This window comes from Callorhinus ursinus, unplaced genomic scaffold (assembly GCF_003265705.2).
Source record: "Callorhinus ursinus isolate GAN/ISIS: 27379988/994484 unplaced genomic scaffold, GSC_fseal_2.0 scaffold1, whole genome shotgun sequence".
Classification (NCBI taxonomy): domain Eukaryota; kingdom Metazoa; phylum Chordata; class Mammalia; order Carnivora; family Otariidae; genus Callorhinus; species Callorhinus ursinus.
Window position 1 is genome coordinate 125585256 of NW_027397063.1, and position 26275 is coordinate 125611530.

Sequence of the window (26275 nt, forward strand, 5' to 3'; positions counted from 1 at the left end):
GAAGTTTATTAGGGAAATACTTGTGAAGGATTGTGCAACAATATGGTCTTTTTATAAATAGAACACAGGATTACACCCAGAATCACATCTGAAAAGCTAGTAACAGAAATCAAAGAAATAATAGGTCCATCAAATCAGGCTAAACTTTAAACTTTTCTGATGGTATTAAGACACCACTAGCAGATGGGCTTCTTGCTTGTTTTATTATTTTTTTATTTTTTAAGTAATCTGCACCCATTGTGGGGCTTGAACTCATTATCCCGAGTTCAAGAGTCACATGCTGTACTGACTGAGCCAGCCAGGCACCCCCAGTTGGACTTTATTTAATTTGTACCTTTTATTCAGATGTGCTAATAATATATTTTTCCAGTCAGAGAGTAGCCTACATATTAGAACTTTCAGTTATTTTTCTGAAATTACAATGTTTCTTTCCTTGAAATACCATGAATTAAATTGGATTGTGGCCTTTCTATTTTGTTTACCAGGTTAGTAACTTAGATCACACAGTGCACTCATTATTTTCACTCTTGATGACTTCCTATAGGGAGTAGTATAGTTATTTAGTGGGAGAAGGTCTACAATAAATTTATCATCTGCTTTCAATTTGATAAGATTTTGCTTGCATGGCTTTCATTGTACATCTTCATGAACTTGATCTGGAATTTTTAGCCTCTTAAATCCTAATTAAGGGGCAAATTGGTAAGCTCCAATTATCCATATAGCAAACAAATATTATCAGCTTTATTTTGGTAGTATTTAATAAGATATGAAACAGGGCGCCTGGGTGGCTCAGTTTGTTAAGCGACTGCCTTCGGCTCAGGTCATGATCCTGGAGTCCTGGGATCGAGTCCCACATCGGGCTCCCTGCCCAGCAGGGAGTCTGCTTCTCCCTCTGACCCTCTTCCCTCTCATGCTCTCTATCTCCCATTCTCTCTCTCTCAAATAAATAAATAAAATCTTTAAAAAAAAAAAATAAGATGAAACAGAAGACTGCTTCTAAGACTTCTAAGTTAGGTTTTAGTTTATCTTCTCACAGTAAAAGTTTACCAATAGAAGCTTAAAAATTTCTCATTCTACTTTATTTCATTCAACCTCCCAATTTCATTCAGATCTAATTACAGAAAGCTCATTGAAAAGTATGGTAAAGGGAGAAAAGATCTCTCAGTTCAAAATCTAACTTAGTATTATAATAAAGTTTATAGATGCTAGCTTATTCTTTGTTCCTACAAGCCTTTGTTTGAAAATACATTCCACTGGAAATTTGCCATTTTATTACCATTTACCCTACCATTCCTAGTGCCATTTCTAGAGAAGTAGCCCAAGGTGAAGGCTTTTCTTCCCAAATTTCCATTGATTTTTAAGATGATTAATGTTCATGTGGAATATTAAAACAAATAAAGAATAAAAGATCCAAAATGCAACTAGGCTTTTAGGAATTGAAGTAGAGCATGTTCAGCTTTTGGGTAACCTGAACCATGGCTAAGGTAAAGTCAGAATTCAGCCATAGTAGTCTCTCCCCAAGGTTGATAGAGACCAGTGTATTTAGTCACCTTTACAATCGGTACTCTTAGAGATAGTGTTCTGTGAATGCGGCACATGAAGGATCTTTGGGATTCAAGCAGACTACATCTAACAGGTATGTTTTTAAATCAGTGGGATCCAGGCTCCAGAGAATAGCCATTAGCTATATAGAGCTTAGCAGAGCTAAAACTGTAACTGCTGGTTGAGGGCTTTGTCCAAATGTGGCAAGCCAAGATCATCCGACTCAGAATTGGGAAATAGTTTTTTGAGATAGAGCCTTTAGAATCAAGTCTACTTGCAGTAGGCAGAGCTCCTGGTGAAAAAGTATTTGTGTGGCAGTTCAGAGATCATTGATAAAAGCTAAGATTCTTTATAAACATTGGCTGGGCATCATCTTTATTAACTTAGATTTTCCTTAAATAATAGAGGTATTAATGATAATGAAATAAAGTACTATTCTGGTATTACTAACTGAATATGTATAAAGAATTAAATATAGCTCTAGTCAACTTAAGTTTTAATTGTATGTCTGTAACTTCCTCATCTAACCCTTCCCTCAACCCACTAACCTCACTAAGGACGGACCAATGACTACTATTTGGTATTATCTAGTAGATACTCAATAAACATTTCAAAAGAATGAGCATATAGCTCTTTGATACTTTGGGTTAACCCAGCTGGGAGAAAAAAAGGTAAGTAAGCAGATGAAAGTAATTCTAGGGGCACCTGGGTGGCTCATTCGTTAAGCATCTGCTTTCGGCTCAGGTCATGATCCCAGGGTCCTGGGATCGAGCCCCGCATTGGGCTTTCTGCTAGGCGAGAAGCCTGCTTCTCCTTCTCCTATTCCCCTGGCTTGTGTTCCCTCTCTCACTGTCTCCGTCAAATAAATAAATAAAATCTTAAAAAAAATAATAATTCTAATATGGATATTCTAATTGTGTTTATTTTGATAATTTATCTCTCAGCTAAAAAGTTGCCAAAGAATGAACCACAGAATCCAGGAGCAAATTCTGCCAGAGGAAGAGGAGTAGATCTTACTGAACCCACACAGCCAACCAGGAGTCAGTGTTGTAGTAACTAAACCTCCAGTTTGAACTTGCTGGAATATTCTTCTGCTTCCTAAATGTTAATGACCGTGGAATTGGAGCATTTAACCAGCCCAGTATGACTTCCAAAAAGAAGAGACTTATGATAGAGTCAAGTTTCTAATACAGAATTATTTTAAGTGTTTTGAACTTAATTTTTAATAACATGCATGTGACCCTCTGACTAATGTTTCAGAAGTAGAAGGGAATGAGAGCTGTGTGTGTACGCTTGTTTCCTTGGACGGTTAGGGAATCATTTCTCATTACCAGGGATAGAGACAAAGGATGATGTAAACCCACAGTTAACCAGCCACTTCTATGTAAAAGATTTGGAACTTAATAATTTGGGCTTTTCAAAAACATTCTTTTTTTAGAAGGAGGTTCTAAAGATATTTATGCTTAGCTACAGTATTTGGGCAACTGGTAATTTCTCTTAGTATGCATATTTAAAATGTACATTCCACATTTTAACAAATTAACCACAAGAAAACAGTCCTACATCTTCAGGGGGAAAAACACGAACATTTAGTGGCATCTAAATTATAGCCGGTCCTGGTATTTTTAGTGGGGTAAAAAAAAGTCAAATGTAACCTCATCTTGTTTTAGGAATATGAGAACTGATAAATGCATCTTAATGGATAGTGTTCCCTTCAAACATGTGAGCTCTTCAACAGAAATGAAACAAACCAGGTGTCTGTGATTTCTGTTTAATCACTGCTGGCCATTACATAGGTTTTGTTGTTGGGGGAAGGGAGGGAGCTTTTGTTCCCTTTGGACATGATATAGTCAATGCACTAACAATTATGTACATTCAAACTTGATTATTTTAAATTCGATCTTCAGCTGTACTGTAAATAGGGTACTGCACTGTAGTCTCCATATATGTTTATTACTTTCCTGTAATATTTAAGAGTTGCTTAAAAGTATACAAAATGTACAGTTACTAAAACAGCTAATTTTTCCTTTTCTCTCCCTTTGAAAGGAAGGGGCTTCAGTTGTTCCTACATGGCTAGAACCATAATAAACAATGTATCAGTAATTTGTAACCTAAGTATTACAGTATGTTAGTAACAATCTTGCAGCCTTGTTTTCCAAAGTTCATTTTATTTTGATCAGTTCAGTATATTGCACTAATTGTTTTAGGTATTTTCATTATATGAAACCTACCATGTGTCAGATGATTTAATCTATTTAAGTGTTGAACTGCTAGCAGAACTTGTACATTTACAGTAATTCAGAATTAGTAAGGAAAACAGTTCACCAGTGTTTAGTTTTATATTGAGGTGCTCAGGTTGGAATAAAGTGGTATAAAAAGCAAGTACTGGTTTTTCTCTTTTTTGGCATGGAACAGTGAACATATATAAATGGTATTATGTAACCTAAAATACGCTTTTATAGTTTAATACATTCTTAAAAATTATTTGCATGGTATTGATGTATTATCCTAATATCTGGTTCTTTGAAGAATTGTCTTTACATTTTTGTACTCTGGATAATCAAAACTTTATCTTTTGTCAGTCAGAAACTGATACTCACTTCCCTTGAGAAGTATTACCATGACTGTAATGTTGTCTCTGGAGCCAGCCACTAAAGCAGCCCTTACAAGTTCACGGCTAATATATTTGGCTACACCTTCATAGAAATTTTTAGTGCGTGATTCTTTTTCCCTTGAATTTTTGGACACATCATCTACACTGGTTGGTCCATTAGTTTCTTTCTCACTGTAAAGATCATGATTAGTCATTTCTGGTGGAAATGTTCGTGCATTTTTAGGGTTAAAACATGTTGAATCAAACAAATTTTCTTTTGAATTTATAGTTGACACACATTCTGTAGATTCAGATTTATACTGAAACAATACACGGATATTACTTTCTGATATAGAATTGCTTGGTTCATAGATTAGGAAAGGCTCTTTGGATGGTAAAGATTCATTTTGTGTGTTAGAATAGTAGGTTTCTTTATACACTTGAAACATTGTCATTGCTAGTGCAGTGACTTCCTTTGTATCCAAAACTTCCCAGAGTCCATTAGTAGCTAAGATAAGGAATTGGCATAAGTCATCTATAGGGACCGAGATAGTTTGAGGTGCTGGGATAATAGATCTTTTCAGTTTGAGATTTCCATGAAATCCAAGTCCTCGTGTGGTTTTTATTTGCCCTTCTAGGAGCCCGTATGGTTCATTTGAACTAATCACTGCTCCGTTCTGAAGTAGCCGTCGTCTTTCGGTTATGTTTCGTGTAGTGTGTTCTTTTGTTATGCAAAAGCCTTTTCCGTTTCTGCATAAGACTGCTTGTACGTTACCTAGAAGATTATTAGAAAAAATTGATCTTAGATATTTAACCACCAGTTGTATTATAAAGTATGCTCTTAACTCTATTCTGTGTTTCAGTGCATAAATAGGCCATTTTAAAATATTTTTTACATTTGTGAAATACTGATATTACTGGGCAACTTATGGTAATTAAGATTTGAAACTGGGAGGCCAGTTTATCCCTCATTTTTAAGTAACTCAGTGTTTAAAGTAATGCACTTAATATTAAAATAACTAAAACTACAGATACAAAATAACCATCGATTTTTTTTTATGAATCAGCTTCTGAATATTTTATAGAGCCAAGAGTTGAATTTTTTTACGACCAACATATATTCCATAGGGCAGACATTTTTAAAATGTTTAAATAAATGCCTTTTTAATTAAAAACACAAGAATTGATTTTTTTAAAAAAGTGGAGTTGATAGTTTTGTACCTGGTAAAACTTAAAACCTTAAACACATCTATATAGGTGTGGGCAATGAAGAAAATTAGAATGCCACTGTTAATGTCAGTCTTACTAGTTTCATGTTGTGTGATTAAAAAGAAATTAAATCAATTAGCCCTGTAAAGAAAAAACATGTATTATTAATGTATTACATGGATAATAGCTAGACAACATTAAACCCTTTGAAAACTGAAGTCTTAAAAGTTGATTGTAGTTTATTCATGGTTCAGATGAACCTGTGATGTGTGCTTCATTGAAATCTTAAAATCTAAACATAATCTGAACAGATTGAGGGATGGTTGTACTACCACAACTTTTCTTTGGTTTATTAAAAAAGGATTCACAGAGTTTTAGTTTATTAGGAAAGCAATTTTCCCCAAGTTTTTGGGAACATGATTGTATATTTAAGCATAAGCAAGTTTTTCTTGATACGGAGTCATCATTTATAAGAGGGTATATAAATTATTCTGAGATGGGGTTAATGATGTTTGAATAGTAAGTACCTTTGAGAATTAAAATTCCTGGGATCATGCAAAATTTACATTAGACTATCTGGTTTCAAGCATTGTGCCAGGCCTGGAATCTGACTTTTGTTGCTACAGGGGTTCAATTTTAATCCTGTGTTTGAGGTAAAGAAATTTGAGATTTCAGAAGGCTAAAGTTTACACAACTAGTATGGTTGGACCCAAAGAGCTTAAGTTGGTGAAACATCAGTGTCAGGCATAGGCTGAGCCTATTGGCTCATTTACATAATGAGAATTCTAAAGATGATGAATGTGGAAAATGTTTTTAAAACCAGAGAACTGGGTAAGTGATAGTCCTTAAAACTACATGACCCCTTTTACTTCTCTCTGGTTTGGTTATTAATATTTTGTATTAACTTGTCTTTTCTTCTCGTCACTTAAACTCTGCAGAAGGCAAATCGGTAAAATAATTCTTGACTTTTGCTGAGTTGTAAATTATTACTGTACCAGCAAAGCAGCATGGATTGGTAATGAACATGTCACCTGGGTAAATCGAATGTTCTATTAGGAGGACATATGATTCAATACCTCTTTTAAACTAGAAAGTTTCTTTTATGTATGTACATACACAGAAATAGTGCAACCATAGCTCTGAAAACACAAGGGGCGTTATTTAGCTCAGAATAGTCAAATCCACTGACTTCCGAAATGTTTTATTTGCATGTGGCATTTCAAAGCCCACTCAACAAAAAGAAAAAGTATTGTTCCTCTGTTGTGTGATTTGAAAATAATTCAATACAATTATGTTGTTATAATGGAAAGGTGGTAAACTGGTATTTTTATTTTAGTTACCTCTGCAGAAATTGCCAAGCATAACCGTATGCACTATTTGCCTTCCCCCCCCCCGCCCCTACAATTGCACTACTAGATAGTAGGAAATGCCATTTTGGCTTATTTTACTATTGTGAACATCCCTTGGGCTCACCACAGTAGAACTTTCTAGAAGAGGGGACATTAAATCCTCATTGCACTTTTCACTCTACCATTTACTTGCTGTCTGACTTTGAGTTGAGTTAGTTTATCCTAATGTAAAGGGAAACAGTACCTTCTGAATAATTCACATCCTTTCCTACGTGAATGGTGCATGAAGAAAAAAGTGAAGGAGAGGTGCCTACTGTATCTCAACTATTCACGCATAGCCCAGGAAATAGAGGATAAGTAAGATTCAGGCCTTGAAAGAGTACTATTGGAACAAACAAGAAGAAAAATTGTATGTGCAAAGTTTAGTAATTTTTTTTTTTGCCTGAGTCTAGGTTACATATGCTGTCAGCTGCAAATGGGGTTGTTGAAAGCAGTTGACTACATTAAGCTGAAAGCTAGGATAGAATAATGAACAAAAATAATGAACATCTTCCCAAGGAAGATGGGAAATTGGAGGAAGATTTAAATGACACTGTTAATGTCCAAGTGTCTCGGGAACTGAAAGGGGAGAGGAACAGGTCATGACAATTTAAAGATTGGCTTTAAAGAAAGGTTCCTGTACCATCTCTGTAGAGGGAATGAGAATAGGCAGTGAGCTGATGTGAAGACCCTTATCCAAAAGTTTCTGTGAATCTGGGCATAAATATTTCAAATTCCTAGACAAAGTTACCAGCTTCAGCAGTTTGGAGAGATTGTGCTCTTCAGAAAATGTTATCAGAACAAAAGTGGAACAGGGTTACTGCAAGAGGGACATTAAGTATATGAGGATTAGAAAAACTGCTTTGAAATGATACTCAAGCTTTTTCAAGATGGCGTGTATAGTCAGGCAAAGTGTTCTTATACAGAGAGCAACGATGCAACTGCCTCCTGCAATTAATTGCTGGATTATCTTCAACTTGTGAAAATGAAAAGTACTCCTGTAAACTTTGGAGTGACCTTAGAATCACAAGGGAATTCTAGATCTGAATGGGCAAGATCAAGATTTTTTTTCAGATAAAGCCACTCACTATTGAAGATAACAGGAAAATTTATTAAAAAGTGGAGGAAAAAGGAAGAAAAATTATATGTGATGGAAGAGAAACATATAGGATGAGGAGTGACCAGAAATAAAAAGCTTGGTTTGAAAGAAGTAGCATGGGGAAGTGGAAACACTTCGGAATCTGACACACTTGTTTGGGCTTTAATTCCAACTTTATGTGACCTTCATTTAGTCACTTTATTTCCCTGAGTTAGTTTTCCACCTGCAATGTCAAGGTTATTGTGAAGATTTAAGAAGGTAATTTAGGGGCGCCTGGGTAGCTCAGTCATTATCCCAGGGTCCTGGGATCGAGCCCCACATCGGGCTCCCTGCTCAGCGGGGAGTCTGCTTCTCCCCTCCCTCTGTTGCTCCCCCAGCTTGTGCTCTCTGTCTCTCTCTGTCAAATAAATAAATGAAAAATCTTTTTTTTTGTAAAGATTTTATTTATTTGACAGACACAGCGAGAGAGGGAACACAAGCATGGGGAGGGGGGAGGAGAGGGAGAAGCAGGCTTCCCATGGAGCAGAGAGCCCGATGTGGGGCTCAATCCCAGGACCCTGGGATCATGACCTGAGCCAAAGGCAGACACTTAGCGACTGAGCCACCCAGGTGCCCCTAAATGAAAAATCTTAATAAAAAAAAAAAAGTAATTTAAAGTTGAAACTTGATAAAGTTTTTTTTTCCCCCCCCTTTGGGTCCCATGAAGGAGAAACCAGAAGAGAGGCAGTCCAAAAAAGATTGAGATGAAGCTATAAATGTTTGATTTCAGACATATTTATAAAAAAAAAATTCTCATGAAATAGATTTATAGGCTTAAAGAAGTAAGGAGCAATAACTTGAAGCTTGGGAAATGAAATAGTTACTGGGGAAAAGAAAAAGCAATTGAAAAGGAGCATGAACAAACGGGAAATTCAAACATCAGTGAGGGTATACCTAAATTGGAAGCATAATGAAATGTATGTAAGTGAGGTCAGGGAAACAACCTATATCCAGTTTTTTTGCAAGACTCTAATTTTGGCAGAAAAGGCTGAATTTGTATGCATGGACACCAGGTTTATGACTCTTCCTACTGATGATCAGTATGAGAGCCTTGCTGATGGGGAGCTAGTTTTCATCAATTATTCAAAAGATCCCTTTGTTCATTTTGTAGGCTGTATGAGCATGAAACTCAAATTCACCATTGTACATCTGGAGCCTAAAAATACTTTACACACTAGTCTCAACTATCGGTCAAATATTTGTTGAATGTATTTTCAGAATCAGGTTTGTATATATGAGTTCACCACCAACTTACCCCAAAAAAGGGAGAGAGGGAAGGTAAAGCATATAAAATGTCAGTGTCTGTTAAGAATATGGTTTCTTTCCTGCATAAAATAAGGTGATTCTGGAATTTTAAAGATTTTATTTATTTGTCAGAACAAGCAGGGGGAACAGCAGGCAGAGGGAGAAGCAGGCTCCCCGCTGAGCAAGGAACCCTCCCCCCCCCCCAGTGCAGGACTCCATCCCAGGACCTGAATTAGGTTTTAAAGAAAAAGGATGGGGCTGGAAATAATTACCAGCAACTAGTTTTGTTTCCTAGTGACCTAGTTTTCTGTCCGATGAGCTCATTCTAGATCCAGAGACCAGTCATAGCTTTACCCAATACTTTTCTACTATTCACAATTCCTTAATTGTTGACCACCTCAAGCCCCCATCCTTCTCAAGGTTACCAGGTGATTCCTTTAATCCTCACGACCTCAAGGTAAGGATATCCACATTTTAACACATAAGAATGAAGCTCACCAGGGCGCCTGGGTGGCTCAGTCGTTAAGCGTCTGCCTTCGGCTCAGGTCATGATCTCAGGGTCCTGGGATCGAGTCCCACATCGGGCTCCTTGCTCCGCAGGAAGCCTGCTTCTCCCTCTCCCACTCCCCCTGCTTGTGTTCCTGCTCTCACTGTCTCTCTCTCTGTCAAATAAATAAATAAAATCTTTAAAAAAAAAAAAAAAGAATGAAGCTCACCAATTATATAAGCTTGCATCACTAGTACAAAAGTAGTTTCTGGGGCCTCATTAAAAGGAATTATTAAGAACAAATATGCACTGGGGTGCCTGGGTGGCTCAGACTCTTGGTTAACTCATGATCTCAGGGTGGTGAGATCGGGCCCCACATCAGGCTCCACACTCAGCATAGAGTCTGCTTGAGATTCTCCCTCTCCCTCACCCTCCTCCTCTGCCCCCTCCTCCCACTCTTCTTGTGAGCGCCCTCTCTCTAAAATAAAATATTTTTAAAAAAACCAAATATGTATAATCTAGACATAAAGATACTGGAATAGATACACTAAACCACTCATTTACCAATGCCCATTTACCATTCCAGAAATCCTAGGGCCCTTAAGAATTGTCTTAAGAAATCTACTCTGCTTATGCTCTACAAAAGCAACAACAAAGCCTGGATGCCGGTACATGTATTCAGTTTATTGAATATTTTAAGCCTACTATTGAGATGAACTGCTCAGGGGAAAAAAAAAGAAAAAGATTCAAAGCAATTGTGATGACTCTGGTATTTTACAAATTTAAATAAATTTGTACAGGAAATACAGAAAAATACAGGAAAAATAAATTCCCTTGCTATAATTATAGGTCTTGTACAATGTCCATTACTGCCCACTGACAAGGCAACTGGTCACCCAAGAGCTCTGATTGATATTTTCATGCCTGCTAACACAACATCCATTCTGCAGCCCATGGGTCAAGGAGCCATTTTGACTTTCAAGTCATTACTTAAATACTTTTATGGGGTTATAGCTACCATAGATAATTATTCCTCTGATGGATCTGGGCAGAGTAAGTTCAAACCTTCTAGAAGGGATTCACCATTCTAGATGCCATTAAGAACATTAATGATTCATGAGCAGAGGTCAAATATCAACATCAACAGGAGTTTGGAAGTTGATTCCAACCTTCATGGATGACTTAGAGAGGTTCAAGACCAGTACAGTAAGTCACAGCAGATGAGGTGGGAATAGCAAGAGACCTAGAATTAGAAGTGGAGCCCGAAGCTGTGACTGGATTGCTGCAATCTCATGATAAAACTAAACAGATGAGGGCGCCTGGGTGGCTCAGTTGGTTAAGCGACTGCCTTCGGCTCAGGTCATGATCCTGGAGTCCTGGGATCGAGTCCTGCATCAGGCTCCCTGCTCGGCGGGGAGTCTGCTTCTCCCTCTGACCCTCCCCCCTCTCATGCTCTCTGTCTCTCATTCTCTCTCTCTCAAATAAATAAATAAAATCTTTAAAAAAAAAAAAAACTAAACAGATGAGGAGTCGCTTCTTATGGATGAGCAAAGAAAGTGGTCTCTTGAGATGGAATCTAATCTAGTCCTGGTGCAGATCTGCCAAGATCATTGAAATAATGACAAAGGATTTACATTATCACATAAACTCAGTTGATAAAGCAGCAGCAGGGTTTGAGAGGACTGACTCTAATTTTGAAAGAAGTTCTACTGTGGGTAAAATATTAACAAACAGCATCACAAGCTACAGGGAAATCATTCATGAAAGGAAAACCAATGGATGTGGCAAACTTTGTTGTCTTATTTTAAGCAATTGCCATAGCTACCCAAAACCTTAGCAACCATCACCCTGATCGGCCAGCACTCATCAACGTCAAGGCAAGACCCTCCACCAGCAAAAAGGTAACAACTCACTATGGAGACCTCAGATGATGATGATCATTTTTTAGCAATAAAGGTATGCACACTGGGCTTTTTAGACATACCGTATTGCACACTTAATGGACTACAATATAGTGTGATCATAACATACAGGCACTGGGAAACAAAAAAAAATTCATTTGACTTGCTTTATTGCAATATTTGCTCTGTTGTGGTGGTCTGGAACCAAACTCGCAATACCTCCTAGGTATATCTGTATAAAAAGAGACAAGTTTATATATATACATATGAACAAAATAGTATAAAGTCTGAGAGGGAAGAAATAAAATTATGCTGTTGAAAGGATTTTATTCTATATGTAAAATGGTATAATATCATTTGAAGGTAGACTGTGAGAAGTTAAAGATGTATACTATAAACTAAAAAACAATATAACGAAGAGTTATAGCTAACAACCTAAGAAAGGAGATAGATAGGAATAAAGAAATCAATTCCAAAGAAGGTAGTAAAAGAGATAATATACAACTGTGTATCCACATAGAAAAGAATGAAGTTGGGCCCCGACCCCATGACACATACAGAATTAATTCAAAATGGATAATAGACCTGAAAGTAAGAGATAAAACTATACATCTTAGAACAAAACACTGGTGTAAGTTTCTGTGGCCTTGGATTAGGCAATGGTCTCATAGATTTGACACCAAAACTACAAGCATCAGAACAACAAAGTTGAGAAATTGGATTTCATCAAAATTATTTTTGCTTCAGAAGATAACAAGGAAGAGGAAAAAAAAAAACAACCCATGGAATTAAAATATTTTCTAATCATACATCTGATAAGGGACTTGTGTCCAGAATATAAAAAAGAACCTTGCCACTCAATAGATAAGTAACCCAATTAAAAAAAATGGACAAAAGATTTGAGTAGACATTTCTCAAAGGAAGATAATCAAATGACTAATAAGCACATAAAGAGGTAGTCAACATCATGAGTCAACAGAAAATTGCAAATCAATAGCACTTCATACCCATTAAGGTGGCTAGAGTCAGAAAGACAGCGTTGGGATAATGTGTAAAAATTAAAACTCATACATTACTGGCAGGATAGTGAAATGGTACAGCCACTTTGGAAAATAGTTTGGCAGTTCCTCAAATGGTTAAAGTGCAGAATTACCTTAGGACCCAGCAATTTCACTCCTGGGTATATACCAAAGGGAGTGAAAACATGTCCACACAAAACTTATGTACAATGTCCATGCCTGCATTATTCATAATAGCCACAAATTAGAAACAACTCAAATGTTTTTCAACTGAATAAATGGATAAACAACATGTGACATAACTATACAGTGAAATATTATTCAGCAACAAAAAGGAAAGAAGTACTAATGCATGTTACAGCATGGATGAACATGCAAAGGGAAAGAAGACAGTCACAAAGGAACCCAAGTTCTACAATTACATTTATCGTAAGTGCCCAGAATAGGGAAATGTATAGAGACAGAATGTAGATTAGTGGTTGCTTGGACCTGGAGAAATGGCAGGTTAGAGAGCTGATTGCCGAAGGGTACCGGGTTTCTTTTTAAGAGGACGAAAATGTTCTAGAATTGACTGTGGGAATGGTTGCACACATCTGTGACTGTACACTTTACATGGGTGAATTTTGTGCTTTGTGATCTCAATAAAGCTATTAAAAATAAAAGCACTGGGGAAAACAAGGATCAAATAAGAATCCCTTATGTTTATAAGGAACTTGTGTGGTTAATTAGAAATGTAAAATTTGTGGTTTATTTGATGTTAGGGAAAAAGTGTAATTATGTATTCTGTATAAATACATTTGTTAGTATTTTAATTCTGTGAAGATTAATTGAAGCAAAATAGGAGAGCACCAAGAGAAATTTTAAAGTGCAATATAAATGGGAAGTGCTAAGAATAAAAAATCAAGAATTTTTTGAAAATTGAAAAAAATTGAAATTTTTTTTCCACATGCACAAATACAACATTTATTCAATGGTTTCATTATTGCACTCCTGTTTCCTTATATAGTGAGGTTTTTGTTTTGTTTTGTTTAATTCCCAAGTTGTGATGACACTGGTATTTTACAAATTTAAATAAATTTGTACAGGAAATACAGGAAAAATAAATTCCCTTGCTATAATTATAGGTCTTGTTTTATAAAATACAACACATGCTCTTGATAAATTTCTGTGAAAATTTAGTTTTTGTAACCCAACTAAATCACTTTCAGGAGCACTCTTTTTTTTTTTTAAGATTTTATTTACTTATTTGACAGAGAGAGACACAGCAAGAGAGGGAACACAAGCAGGGGGAGTGGGAGAGGGAGAGGCAGGCTTCCCGCTGAGCAGGGAGCCCGATGCGGGGCTCGATCCCAGGACCCTGGGATCATGACCTGAGCCGAAGGCAGACGCTTAACGACTGAGCCACCCAGGTGCCCCTCTTGTATCATCAATCACGACCTCCTTTTCACAAGTTGGAATTTTTCCCTACATATTTGTTTCTATTAAAATGAAGGATGCCTAAATGAAAACAGTTTAACACAATTATGTAAGCCTGAAAATTCGATCCAACAAATATTTGACCTGGAGATTAGAACCAGCCAAACAGCAGTGATCCTGGAAGTAGTGAATCATAGGAAATTAGACATTTAATGATAGTGTCTAGTTATTCACTGTCTCATAATTCTTCCTTTAATTTTACAAGAACCCTGATGTGTAATGACATTTTCTTTTTTTTCTTTTTCTTTTTAACAATCACATAAGGAAGCATTTATTTGAAGTTTAACATGGAATCATACAAATAAAATTTGTATAAACACAAATCCACATCGAGTCATAACACAGATAGCAAAAGACAAAAGTAAAAACAAAGAAAACTAATTGGCGGCTATATACAGTTGGACAGTTGTGTCTTGTACACTAGAAAGTCTTTTACAAAATAATCATCTCAGATCAACAGGAGACCAGTCTTCAATGTCGTCCTGCAAGATGGGTTAACTTTAGCAATCTCCTCCGGTCTTCTCCAACATCCTCCGTTAGTATGGCTGGTAATTGTTTTGGTGATTGCCACCCCCTCCAGACGCCTCGCCGTAAGCGCTCTGTTGCCCACTGTAGTCTGCATATCGCTGTCCATATCCATAGTTCCCACAGTTATACCCAGTATAATCATAGCCGCCATAGCCACTATAGTTTTGATCACCACCATAGGCACTATTGTAATTTCCATATCCTTGATCATAGGAGTTATTAAATCCTTGGTTCCAGTTTTGGCCCTGACCTCGTCCACGACCCCTAGTACCACCTCGTCCACCAGCTGCAGCACCTCTTCCTCCTTTTTGTTGTTGCTGTTGCTGCCTGTATACCTCTTTGGGTTGTGCAACTTTGATTTCACACTTCCCAGAACCAATTTGATATCTGCTTTCTAACAATTTCTTTACTGGCTCTTCGTCTGTATATGTAATAAAACAAAATTCTCTTCTTTCATTTGTTTTTGTATCCATGGGAAGTTCAATATTTTCAATCTCTCCAAAGGCTCCAAAATATTCTTTAATTTGTTCTTCAGAAGTATCTGGGCTCAATCCACCCACAAAAACCTTTTTGGGGGGTTCTTTCCCTTTTAAAGCTTTGGCCCTTTTGGGGTCTGTCAATTTGCCATCCAATTTGTGTTCTTTCAGTTCCAAAACCTTATCAACACTAGCAGCATCTCTGAAAAGCACAAATCCAAATCCTCTTGATCTTCCAGTCACTGGATCTGTTTTTATTGTACAGTCTACAACTTCCCCAAATCGAGACAAATATTCAGTCAGATCTTTCTTGCTTGTATCCCAGCTCAAGCCCCCAATAAACATTTTACCGTCATCCTGCTGATTCTTGCTCGCGTTGATCTTGGATCCCTCTGCAAATTCCTCTCTGTTGCTGTACCCGTTCATGTCCTCCATGGTGGCGGAGTTGTCGGCCGTGGGGTGCTGGCGCGCAGTCCGGGTCGCGGCGGCAGGGGCAGCGGAGCGTTGTATGGAGCTGGATTTAAAATGGCGGCGGAAGAGCTGTAATGACATTTTCTAATGGATGTCCCACGTCCAAGAATATGGGTCAGTTCCCAGAGTGGTGTGAAATCTGAAAACTATGCATAATATAGACCGGCTCTGAAGCCATCTGGAACCTCAGCATAAAGCCTGAGAAGTGACAAAAATGCTGAGGAAACTGGCATTGGACTTGACTTCTTTATATTGCTTAATCTGGAGTACTCATCTTGGGCTCAGAACCAAAGCTAGAGGGGCGCATGGGTGGCTCAGTCGTTAAGCGTCTGCCTTCGGCTCAGGTCATGATCCCAGAGTCCTGGGATCGAGCCCCGCATCGGGCTCCCTGCTCGACGGGAAGCCTGCTTCTCCCTCTCCCACTCCCCCTGCTTGTGTTCCCTCTCTCGCTGTGTCTCTCTCTATCAAATACATAAATAAAATCTTAAAAAAAAAAATTAAAAAAAGAACTAGAGCTAGATCAGAAACAGGCTGATACCCAGGGGCCTTGACATTGTAGTTGTCTTTGATTATCTGGTTTTTGTTTGGAGCCATCTCAGACACATCGTCCCACTCGCTGAGGGCCAGCCTCCTCAGGTTGTGGAAACAATTCCCTTCAGATGCAGCATGACATCGTGAGCTTGATTCCCAGCTCCAATTCCTATTACCTCCGAGACCTTGAACAAATTATCTCACCTCTCTGAGCTTCCCTTTTCTTATCTGGAAAAATGGGGTAACAACACCTAGATACGAGAGGGGTGGTGGGAGATAGAACAGGTGTTTAAGGGTCCAAACTTGCAGCAAGTAGTAAATAAGTCCTAGAGATCTAATGCACCGTATAGGGAATATAGAGAGCAATACTGTATTATAGTCATCAAACTTGTTGAGACTAGAATTTAATTGTTTCAACCACCAAAAAGAAATGATAATTATGTAACATGATAGAAATGCTAATTATCACCCAAACAGCAATCATATTACTATATATGAATGTATCATATTAACATACTTTAAACTTGCACAATGTTATATGCCAAACACATTAAAAAAAACAATACTTAGAGGATATCTTTTGATATCAGGGTTCTCATAAGACTAAATGAAAAATTAGGCTATATTCAATATTCAATAAATGGACACTATTATTAATTATAACTCTAGGGGCGCCTGGGTGGCTCAATCAGTTAAGCATCTGCCTTCGGCTCAGGTCATGATCCCGGGGTCCTGGGATCCAGTCCCACATAGGGCTCCTTGATCAGCAGAGAGTCTGCTTCTCCCTCTGTCCTTCACCCTGCGCATGCTCTCTCTTGCTCTCTCGCTCAAATAAATAAATAAAATCTTAAAAAGTAATAATAGTAACAACTCTATACAGGGGCACCTTACTAGCTCAGTCGGTAAACCATGAGATTCTTGATCTCAGGGTTGTGAGTTTAAGCCCCACACTGGGGGTAGGGTTCACTTAAAAATAATAATAATAACTCTGTTGATGAAAGGGGTAGTGGAAACCTAATGAAGCATGTCATGGAACTCAGCTTAACTTTGCTAAAAATGTTTTATGTATAGGCTTTCCATTTTGGCAACCTCCTAAGGTAGACCTTTAGCACTGAAAGGATTGCTTCTTGAAATACAGTTTTAAAAATACAGCCAAATGTTTGGAGAAGAGAATATATGCTTATAAACTTGAGGCACAAACTATTGTTTTCTCTAAAATTAAATTGATGCTACTTGGCCAGTGAGCACAAGTGACCTATCGCAAATGCATTATCAGAGTGACTGACCAGTTTAAACAACCAGACTTGTAACAATCCTTGAAGAACTTTCCATTCTCCCGGAAAAGGGAGGTATGGGAAATGTTTTTTGTTTCATTCAGATCTAAGCAAATGTAATATGTTTGCTTTGCCTTTATTTATGGCTGTATTGCTACCCCATTTAGAAAATTTAATGTTTCTGTCAAATTATTACATATATGTTCCTTCTTGGGAAAAAAATTTCAATTATTTTTGTGCCTGCAATCTGCATCTAAACTGTGATTGTTGGTCATTTCTTAAATTAGTCAATGGAATTTCAAGGCATTAATAAGTCACTAAATCATAGGCCACTAAATAGCTCTGGAAGCAAAAGAAGTTTTGCTGCCAGGAATAAAAAATAAATGTAAGGTGTGTAATGTGTACCACTCCATGTACATACCAGTGTTTGCAATATGGAGTACTCCAGACATTATTTGTGGCATCATCTGGGAAGGGAAACTCTTTGCCAAGTCATCACCCTTATTGATTTTCCAATTCTTGTTAGCATAGGGTTTTTTAATATTGCCTTCCAATATACAAGTAACTGCAGAACAGCCACTCCATCGAACCCTGGATACTTCATTCCTTCCGAGACGTAAAAGTCTATCCATTCTCCAAAATGCTTTTGCAAACGCTTTGTGTATGTTCTCATACTCACATTTCACCGTTCTTGTCTTTCTCTTTATGGAGGAAAAAAGTTCTTCTATAGCTATGTATTCCTCCCTAAATACTGTGTGAAAGGATTTGATTACGTTTTGCTCTTCAGGAGTCATTTGGTAGGAAGGATCAAATCTGGAAAGTTGATGGAGAAGTAAAACTGGAAGTTCCATTGATGTCAAGTCTGCCGCTGAGGCACCATGATGTCCATCGAACAAACCCAAAAAACACACATCAGGTTTATTGCCAAAGTTATTCACCACAGTGAATTTATCATTCATGTCAGCTTTCCATGTAGAATTTCTATCTTCACAAACGGCCACACCCTTAATCAATACATGACAGATTGTTTGAGAATATATGGAACTCCTGTGAATGTTATCAATAATCTTATAGTATGCTGGGATTTGTTTCTGCCAAAGTAGCTCAAAAGCATTATTAATGCTCTGTAGGATTTTTTCAGTGAATATAGAAAATGACAATAGTTTAGTGATTATAAACTGTCTCTGGATGGAAATCAGTGGGAGCGCGGGTTTCTTTCCACCCATCCATTGAAACCCCAGGGTGGCCAGAGCCACGTGCAGCTTTTTATGGAGGAAAATTTCAGGTAGATCAATTTCATGCTTGCATATGGAACAGGGAAATGTGATCATTTGATCATGCTGCTCTTCATGGTCTTCAGAGCCTCTTGATGGTCTGTTCTTTTTCATCCTTCTAAAATACCTTCTTCTCAAGGAAAGTGGGATTTCTTTCACTGAATCAAATGTTGATTTTCTCACATTCCATTCCCTTAATTTCCAAAACACTCTGCAAACAAGACAAAATATAATGACATGACAGGAATGACACCCTGAAAGTCTTTTTTTTCTTTAACATTTATTTATTATTTATTCATAAAAAGTGAGAGAGTGAACACCTGGCGGAGGCATAGGGAGAGAATCTTCAAGCAGACTCCCACTGAGCACAGAGCCCAATTCCGGGCTTGATCTCTCAACTCAGAGATTATGACCTGAGCCCTGAGCTGAAGTGGAGAGTCAGGCACTTAACCCACTGAGCCACCCATGTGCCCCAACACAGTGAAAGTCCTTTCAAGCAGACCCTTGTCTTTGCAATTTGCTTTAGTTCCTCACGATTCTATGTGAGCCTACCATTGAATATCCTGATGCATCTTTCTATCATTCCCCCAAAAAAACACACAGAAGTACTCAAAAAGTTGGTGACTGAACTGTGGATGCCTGAATAAAATTAGGCAAAGTCTCTACAAAGTCAACTAGAAATCTAAGAGCAAATACTCAGAAATCAGCACAAGATTGTATCCCAGGCATGTGAAGGTACATGCTTGAGACCTAGGTATTTGATTTAAAATTTGAGCATAATTATTTTTGTACTCCATTTTATGTTGCTGAAAATACTTTTGTTTTTTTCTACTTAAAGGGTTCACAGGAAAATGAATAGGAGGGGCACCTGAGTGGCTCAGTCAGTTAAGCATCTAATTCTTGGTTCTGGCTTTGGTCATCATCTTAGGACGGTGGGACTGAGCCCTGCATGAGGCTCTGCACTCAGCACCGTGTCTGCTTGAGATTCTCTCCCTCTCACTCCCTCTCTGCCCCTTCCACTGCTTGTGTGCTCTCTCTCTCTAAAATAAATAAAAATCTTTAAAAAAACTCTAAAACCTAAAAAATCAAAGTTAGTAGCTTTAAATGCTTATGACATGTGACACGTTGTTAACTTCAACTCAACGTCATGTAAGTTATATTTGTTATTATATATAAATACATTATAATTATTATATACATTATGTATTAATATATTATAAGTATATCATTAATGTAATGTATTATTATGTTACATATAATAATTATATAATAATATATTAATAGTATTAACATTACTTACATAAATATATTTACATATAAAATATATATGTCATCTTTTCTGAAATGTAAATAAGAGTCACATTTTGCATACCATCCTAGAATCTGCCATTATTACTCAATACTAAGTCATGGCCTCATATTGCAAGTTTGAATATGGAAAGACAAAACAATATACTATGAACAATGTAGAGTTTGGATTTAAAAAAAAAACTGTCTTCAAAAAAAAAATCTGTCTCCACTTACAAATTATATGGCGTTAGCCAAGTTATTAAGCTTCTCTGAACATCTGCTTTCTTATCTGTAAATGAGTAGGATTATTTATAGCATCAAATGAGATAAATGGTGAGGCAGTTGGCAAAAGGGGACATTCAAAAAGTGCCGGCTCCTTCTACCCTAAGCAAAAAGGACACTTAGAACTGTACCAAATGGAAACATATCACATGAAGACATGAAATTGTAACGTTTAGGGGACAATGTATTCTATATAAAACTAATTTAAGGAAAAAAATCAGTAAATTAATGGGAAAGGATTTTTTTCTTAAGCAATCTTTATACCCAATATGGGAGTTGAACTTAGAACCCTGAGATCAAGAGTTGCATGCTCTACCGACTGAGCCAGCCAGGTGCCCTGGGTGAGGATTTTTTTAATAGCAGTACCTGAATCTGAGTGTTTCAGAATTGTGTTATATGTATTTATTAATATGTTGTAGTAAATTGTATATATCATTGCTTTGCTACAATTGTTACTCAGTTTAACAAATAATAATAAACGGGACATATAAAATAAAACACAATTTAGGGGCGCCTGGCTGTCGTGAGTTCAAGCCCCACGTTGGGTGTAGAGATAACTAAATAAAGACTTGAAAAAATGGAACACAATTTTGAGAAACGTGTGTAAATTAAAAATGAAAGCATAGGGGCCCCTGGGTGGCTCAGTCGTTAAACGTCTGCCTTCGGCTCAGGTCATGATCCTAGGGTCCTAGGATGAGCCCCGCATCGGGCTCCCTGCTCAGCGGGGAGCCTGCTTCTCCATCTCCCAGTCCCCCTTTGTATTCCCTCTCTTGCTGTGTCTCTTTCTGTCAAATAAATAGTAAAATAAAAAATCTTTAAAAAAAAATGAATGCGGCTCCTTTCTGCCCGTGGACGCCTCAGAGTAAGCATCGTTAAAGTCTCCCCTCCCACCGCCGTCATGTCTAAGTCAGAGTCTCCCAAAGAGCCTGAACAGCTGCGGAAGCTCTTCATCGGAGGTTTGAGCTTTGAAACAACCGATGAGAGTCTGAGGAGCCATTCTGAGCAATGGGGAACGCCTACGCACTGTGTGGTAATGAGACATCCAAACGCCAAGCGCTCCAGAGGCTTTGGGTTTGTCACGTATGCCACTGTGGAGGAGGTGGATGCAGCCATGAACGCAAGGCCACACAAGGTGGATGGAAGAGTTGTGGAACTAAAGAGAGCTGTCTCAAGAGAAGATTCTCAAAGACCTGGTGCCCACTTAACTGTGAAAAAGATTTGTGTTGGTGGCATTAAAGAAGACACTGAAGAACATCATCTAAGAGATTATTTTGAACAGTATGGGAAAATTGAAGTGATCAAGATGACAGACTGAGGCAGTGGCAAAAAGAGAGGTTTTGCTTTTGTAACATTTGCTGACCATGACTCTGTAGACAAGATTGTCATTCAAAAATACCATACTGTGAATGGCCACAACTGTGAAGTAAGGAAAGCCCCTCTCTAAGCAAGAGATGGCTAGTGCTTCATCCAGCCAAAGAGGTCGAAGTGGTTCTGGAAACTTTGGTGGTGGTCGTGGAGGTGGTTTTGGTGGGAATGACAACTTTGGTCGTGGAGGGAACTTCAGTGGTCGAGGTGGCTTTGGTAGCAGTCGAGGTGGTGGTGGATATGGTGGCAGTGGGGATGGCTATAACGGATTTGGTAGTGATGGAAGCAACTTTGGAGGTGGCGGAAGCTATAACGATTTTGGCAATTACAACAATCAATCCTCAAATTTTGGACCCATGAAAGGAGGACATTTTGGAGGCAGAAGCTCTGGCCCCTATGGTGGTGGAGGCCAATACTTTGCCAAACCATGAAACCAAGGTGGCTATGGTGGTTCCAGCAGCAGCAGTAGCTAGGGCAGTGGCAGAAGGTTTTAATTACTGCCAGGAAACAAAGCTTAGCAGGAGAGGAGAGCCAGAGAAGTGACAGGGAAGCTACAGGTTACAACAGATTTGTGAACTCAGCCAAGCACAGTGGTGGCAGGGCCTAGCTGCTACAAAGAAGACATGTTTTAGACAATACTCATGTGTATGGGCAAAAAACTCGAGGACTGTATTTGTGACTAATTGTATAACAGGTTATTTTAGTTTCTGTTCTGTGGAAAGTGTAAAGCATTCCAACAAAGTGTTTTAATGTAGATTTTTTTTTTTTTGCACCCATGCTGTTGATTGCTAAATGTAATAGTCTGATCATGACGCTGAATAAATGTGTCTTTTTTTTAAATGTGCTATGTAAAGTTAGTCTACTCTGAAGCCATCTTGGAATACTACCCCAACAGTGTGAAGTTAGAATTCCTTCAGGGTGATGCCAGGTTCCATTCGAAATTGATTTGCAACCTGCTTGGGCACAGAAGCCGTTGTCTCCACAAACCTTGGTGTAGTTGAACTGACAGTTAATGTGTTGTGACTTGGAGTTCACCATTAAAAGGGTCACCCAAGGAAAGTCCTGGAGTTTATTTGGTTATTAATATGATTGTTGGCACATCCTATGCAATATATCTAAATTGAATTATGGTATCAGATAAAATTATAGATGGGATTAAAGCTTGTGTATCATCCATTATCATGTGTAATCAATAAACTATTTAATATTCTCCTGAAAAAAATGAATGCGTAAGTAAAGTAATACTTTATGGCTATAGAAAATAGGCAAAAATCTTTAAGATTCTTCCCAGTAGAATTTTCATTCTATATGCTATGCAAAAGTCTTATTTCGAGGGAAGAAAACTTTCTATGAAAAATGATAAATAAGATGGAGTACCATGTAATTGGCAAAGGGCTTTAGCAAAGTTCATATATGGTTTACATATGGCAATATGATTAAAAATTAAACAAGCAAAGCTCTGAAAAGTTTAAAATGTTTTGCTGTTTTCCTTATTTGTATTTAATTCCCTGAAGGGCACAACTGTATTGAATATAGCTACTCATTCCTGTTGTAAAATTTTATTTACAAATTTCACCTCATAAATGCTTCTGAAGCTGTTAGCATATTAGTAGGCCTTCCTGGCTTTGCCTCAGCCACAAATTTTTGTGTGTTTTTATTAACAGAAAAATGTAAAAGTACACAAAAATAGAAGAGTATAATGAGCCCCCATATGCCCATCATCAGCTTCAACCATTATCAACATTTGTCCATTCTTGTTTCATCTTTGTCTTCAGCCATTTTGTTTTTTTATTTCATTCTATTACTTTATTGGAATATTTAAAAGAAAGTGCCAAAATTATATCAATTTCACTGATAAACACTTCAGTCTCATCAACAAATATGATCAGCACCCATTCACTTCTTCAATACCTACCACAGGACAACTTCTGTCTACACATATGCTGACGATGCACAGATAGATAAGGCTTGAAGCTTTGAGGGGAGGAGTTTGCAGAGCCATTCATGTGCTCACACAAAGAATTAAACAGGTCAGATGAAGTCCAGGACAGTGCCCGCCAAGGGACCTAACCCCTTATGTAGCCAGGAGTGGCATCATGACACCTGAGAAGCCGACCTAGAAAAACTCACAGTTGAGAGATATCAACAAGTTGGTCGAAGGCAAATCTGACGGAATGACCAGTTAGCCGGAGGAAGAGGACCGACTGAAGGAAATGGACAGGCAAACAGAGAAGTAGGGGGAGAAATGAGAGCTGGCAAAGCTATTAAGCTCTTCTGGCCAAAATGTATAACAAATATTTTTATTTGCTATTATTTGGTAATGTTCATGTAAAGGATGCAGTTTTCCTGAGGCCTGATGAACTGTTGGGACAATACATAAGGCACCTTACCACTGTGATTTGACTTAGAGCCAATCCTTCATACCAGAAGTTTATTTTTCTGTATATGGGAAATAGCCATAAAACAGTTCTCTCTCACATGGAACTATTCTTACAATATAATGTGTCATTCATTCATTCAACAAATGCTTCAGTGTCTGCAATATGCTAGGTACTGTTTCATTTGCTGGGGATACAGCAGTAAACAAAACAGGGCTGTGATGAAGCTTATATTCTGATAAGAAGGCAATACATAAAAGAAACATGTGAACATGTAATACCAGATGGGAGTAAGTACTAACATGAAAAATATAGCAGAATAAGAGTATAGAGAGGGATGGAAGCCCTCCTTTGTAGAAGGTAGTCAGAAGAATATATCATTTCCCCGTGTACATAGTCTAACAAGAAGCCAAGATTTCATTTGATAACTAAGAAAGTGGAGGAAAAAGAACACTGTAGATAAAATTGTTCATTGACTTACAGAGGGCAACAGACACATGAAAAGATGCTCATCATCAGAGAAATGCAAATCAAAACCACAATGAGATAGATATCACCTCACACCTGTCAGAATGGCTAAAATCAAAAACAAAAGAAACGACAGGTGTTGGCGAGGATGTGGAGAAACAGGAACCCCTGTGCAGTGTTGGTGGGATTGCAAACTGGTGCAGCCGCTGTGGAGAACAGTATGGAGGTTCCTCAAAAATTAAAAATAGAACTATTCTATGACCCAGTTATCAAACTACTGGTATTTACCCCCAATTTTTTTAAAGTAATTCAAAGGGATCCATGCACATCTATGTTTATTACAGCGTCATTTTTTTTTCCTAAAGATTTCATTTATTTATTTGACAGAGAGAGACACAGCGAGAGAAGGAACACAAGCAGGGGGAGTGGGAGAGGGAGAAGCAGGCTTCCCGCTGAGCAGGGAGCCCATTGTGGGTTTCGATCCCAGGACTCCAGGATCATGACCTGAGCCGAGGCAGATGCTTAACGGCTGAGCCACCCAGGCGTCCCTGCAGCATCATTTATAATAGCCAAATTATGAAAGCAGCCCAAATGTCCACTGATAGAGGAGTGAATAAAGAAGTGAGATATAGGGGCACCTGGGTGGTTCAGCCGTTAAGCGTCTGCCTTCGGCTCAGGTCATGATCCCAGGGTCCTTGGATCAAGCCCCGCATGGGGCTCCCTGCTCAGCAGGAAGCCTGCTTCTCCCTCTCCCACACTCCCCCTGTTTGTGTTCCCTCTCTTGCTGTGTCTATCTCTGTCAAATAAATAAATAAAATCTTTAAAAAAAGTGAGATCTATCTATCTATCTATCTATCTATCTATCTATCTATCTATACATATATTGGGATATTACTCAGCCATAGAAAAGAATGAAATCTTGCCATTTGTATCAACATAGATGGATATAGAGAGTATAAGGCTAAGTGAAGTCAGTCAGAGAAAGACAAATACCATATGATTTTACTCATGTGGAATTTAAGAAACAAAACAAATGAACAAAGGGAAAAAAAAGAGAGACAAATCAAAAAATAGACTCTTCACTATAGAGAATAAATTGACAGTTACCAGAGGGGCAAGTTGATGGGAGGATGGGGGAAATAGGTGGTACCTTTCACAGTGTCCCATCGCCTAGACTCACTATGGGATCCTACTTGTCTGTCTGTGGCCTGGATCATTTACATAGGAATCTGATTTACTGATTTAGGGAATCTACCAAATAGTTTTCAGCCCTCTCCCAGTGGGGGTTATCAAGTGTATTCAGCCTGAGCCACCCCTGAGTGTTCCGGTTTCTCATAATTGTGTTTGCTTTCTCATAACGCTTGGATACAAACAAAAAAAGGGGGGATTAAGAGCACATTTATCATGATGAGCTCTGAGTAATGTATAGAATCGTTGAATCACTGGGGCGCCTCAGTTGGTTAAGCGTCCGACTCTTGATTTCAGCTCAGGTCATGATCTCGGGGTCGTGATCAAGCCCTATGTCAGGCTCCGTGCTCATTGTGGAGTCTGCTGGAGATTCTTTCTCCCTCTTCCTCTGCCCCTCCACCCGCTCACCTTCTCTCTCTGTCTCTCAAATAAATAAATAAATCTGTACCAAAAAAATTGTTGAATCACTATATTGTACACCTGAGATGAATCTAACACTGTATGTTAATTACACTGGAATTTTAAAAAAATGTTCATTGACTACATTTGTCATCCAATAGAAATGAAGACAATTTACCTGAAAGCACTATTAATTTCCTTGCTCATTTGGAATTGTTAGCTCCCTTCACCTCCTCTTACGGCCTTTCCCCAGCCTCCATTCCTCCAACGTGGATAGTGATGGTGACGGCTGTAGTGGAGGTGGCTATGGTGGTGGTGGCTGTGGCAGTGGTGGGGGGCGGGGTCCCAGTGAT

General features: G+C 38.2%; 2 protein-coding genes and 2 pseudogenes across 2 annotated transcripts in view; 2 read left to right on the forward strand and 2 right to left on the reverse strand.

The window, feature by feature from the left end:
- Positions 1-3924, forward strand: part of RAB5A (RAB5A, member RAS oncogene family) — a 29943-nt gene extending 26019 nt beyond the window's left edge. The window contains exon 6 of the mRNA XM_025882877.2: positions 2487-3924. Coding sequence (XP_025738662.1) covers positions 2487-2602 — 116 coding nt within the window. The 3' untranslated portion in view covers positions 2603-3924. The remainder of the gene's footprint in view (positions 1-2486) is intronic.
- Positions 3925-4110: 186 nt separating this feature from the next.
- PP2D1 (protein phosphatase 2C like domain containing 1) lies at positions 4111-26275 on the reverse strand. Its single transcript, XM_025882863.2, has 3 exons — positions 26101-26275; positions 17700-18763; positions 4111-4910 (listed from the first exon to the last, which is right to left on the reverse strand). The coding sequence occupies exons 1-3, from the start codon at positions 26127-26129 to the stop codon at positions 4111-4113; spliced, it is 1893 nt and encodes a 630-aa protein (XP_025738648.1). The 5' UTR covers positions 26130-26275.
- Positions 14535-15639, reverse strand: LOC141374128 (heterogeneous nuclear ribonucleoprotein D-like pseudogene; annotated as a pseudogene).
- LOC141374125 (heterogeneous nuclear ribonucleoprotein A1-like) lies at positions 20982-22646 on the forward strand (annotated as a pseudogene).

Excerpts from the sequence above, each read along its gene's own strand:
- PP2D1 (XM_025882863.2), bottom strand. The coding sequence starts at position 26,129 with ATGAGCAAGGAAATTAATAGTGCTTTCAG. Across the intron at positions 18,764-26,100 it reads GAAATTAATAGTGCTTTCAG|AGTGTTTTGGAAATTAAGGG; the intron begins GTAAATTGTCTT and ends TCTTGTTTGCAG. Across the intron at positions 4,911-17,699 it reads ACTCCATATTGCAAACACTG|GTAACGTACAAGCAGTCTTA; the intron begins GTATGTACATGG and ends ATAATCTTCTAG.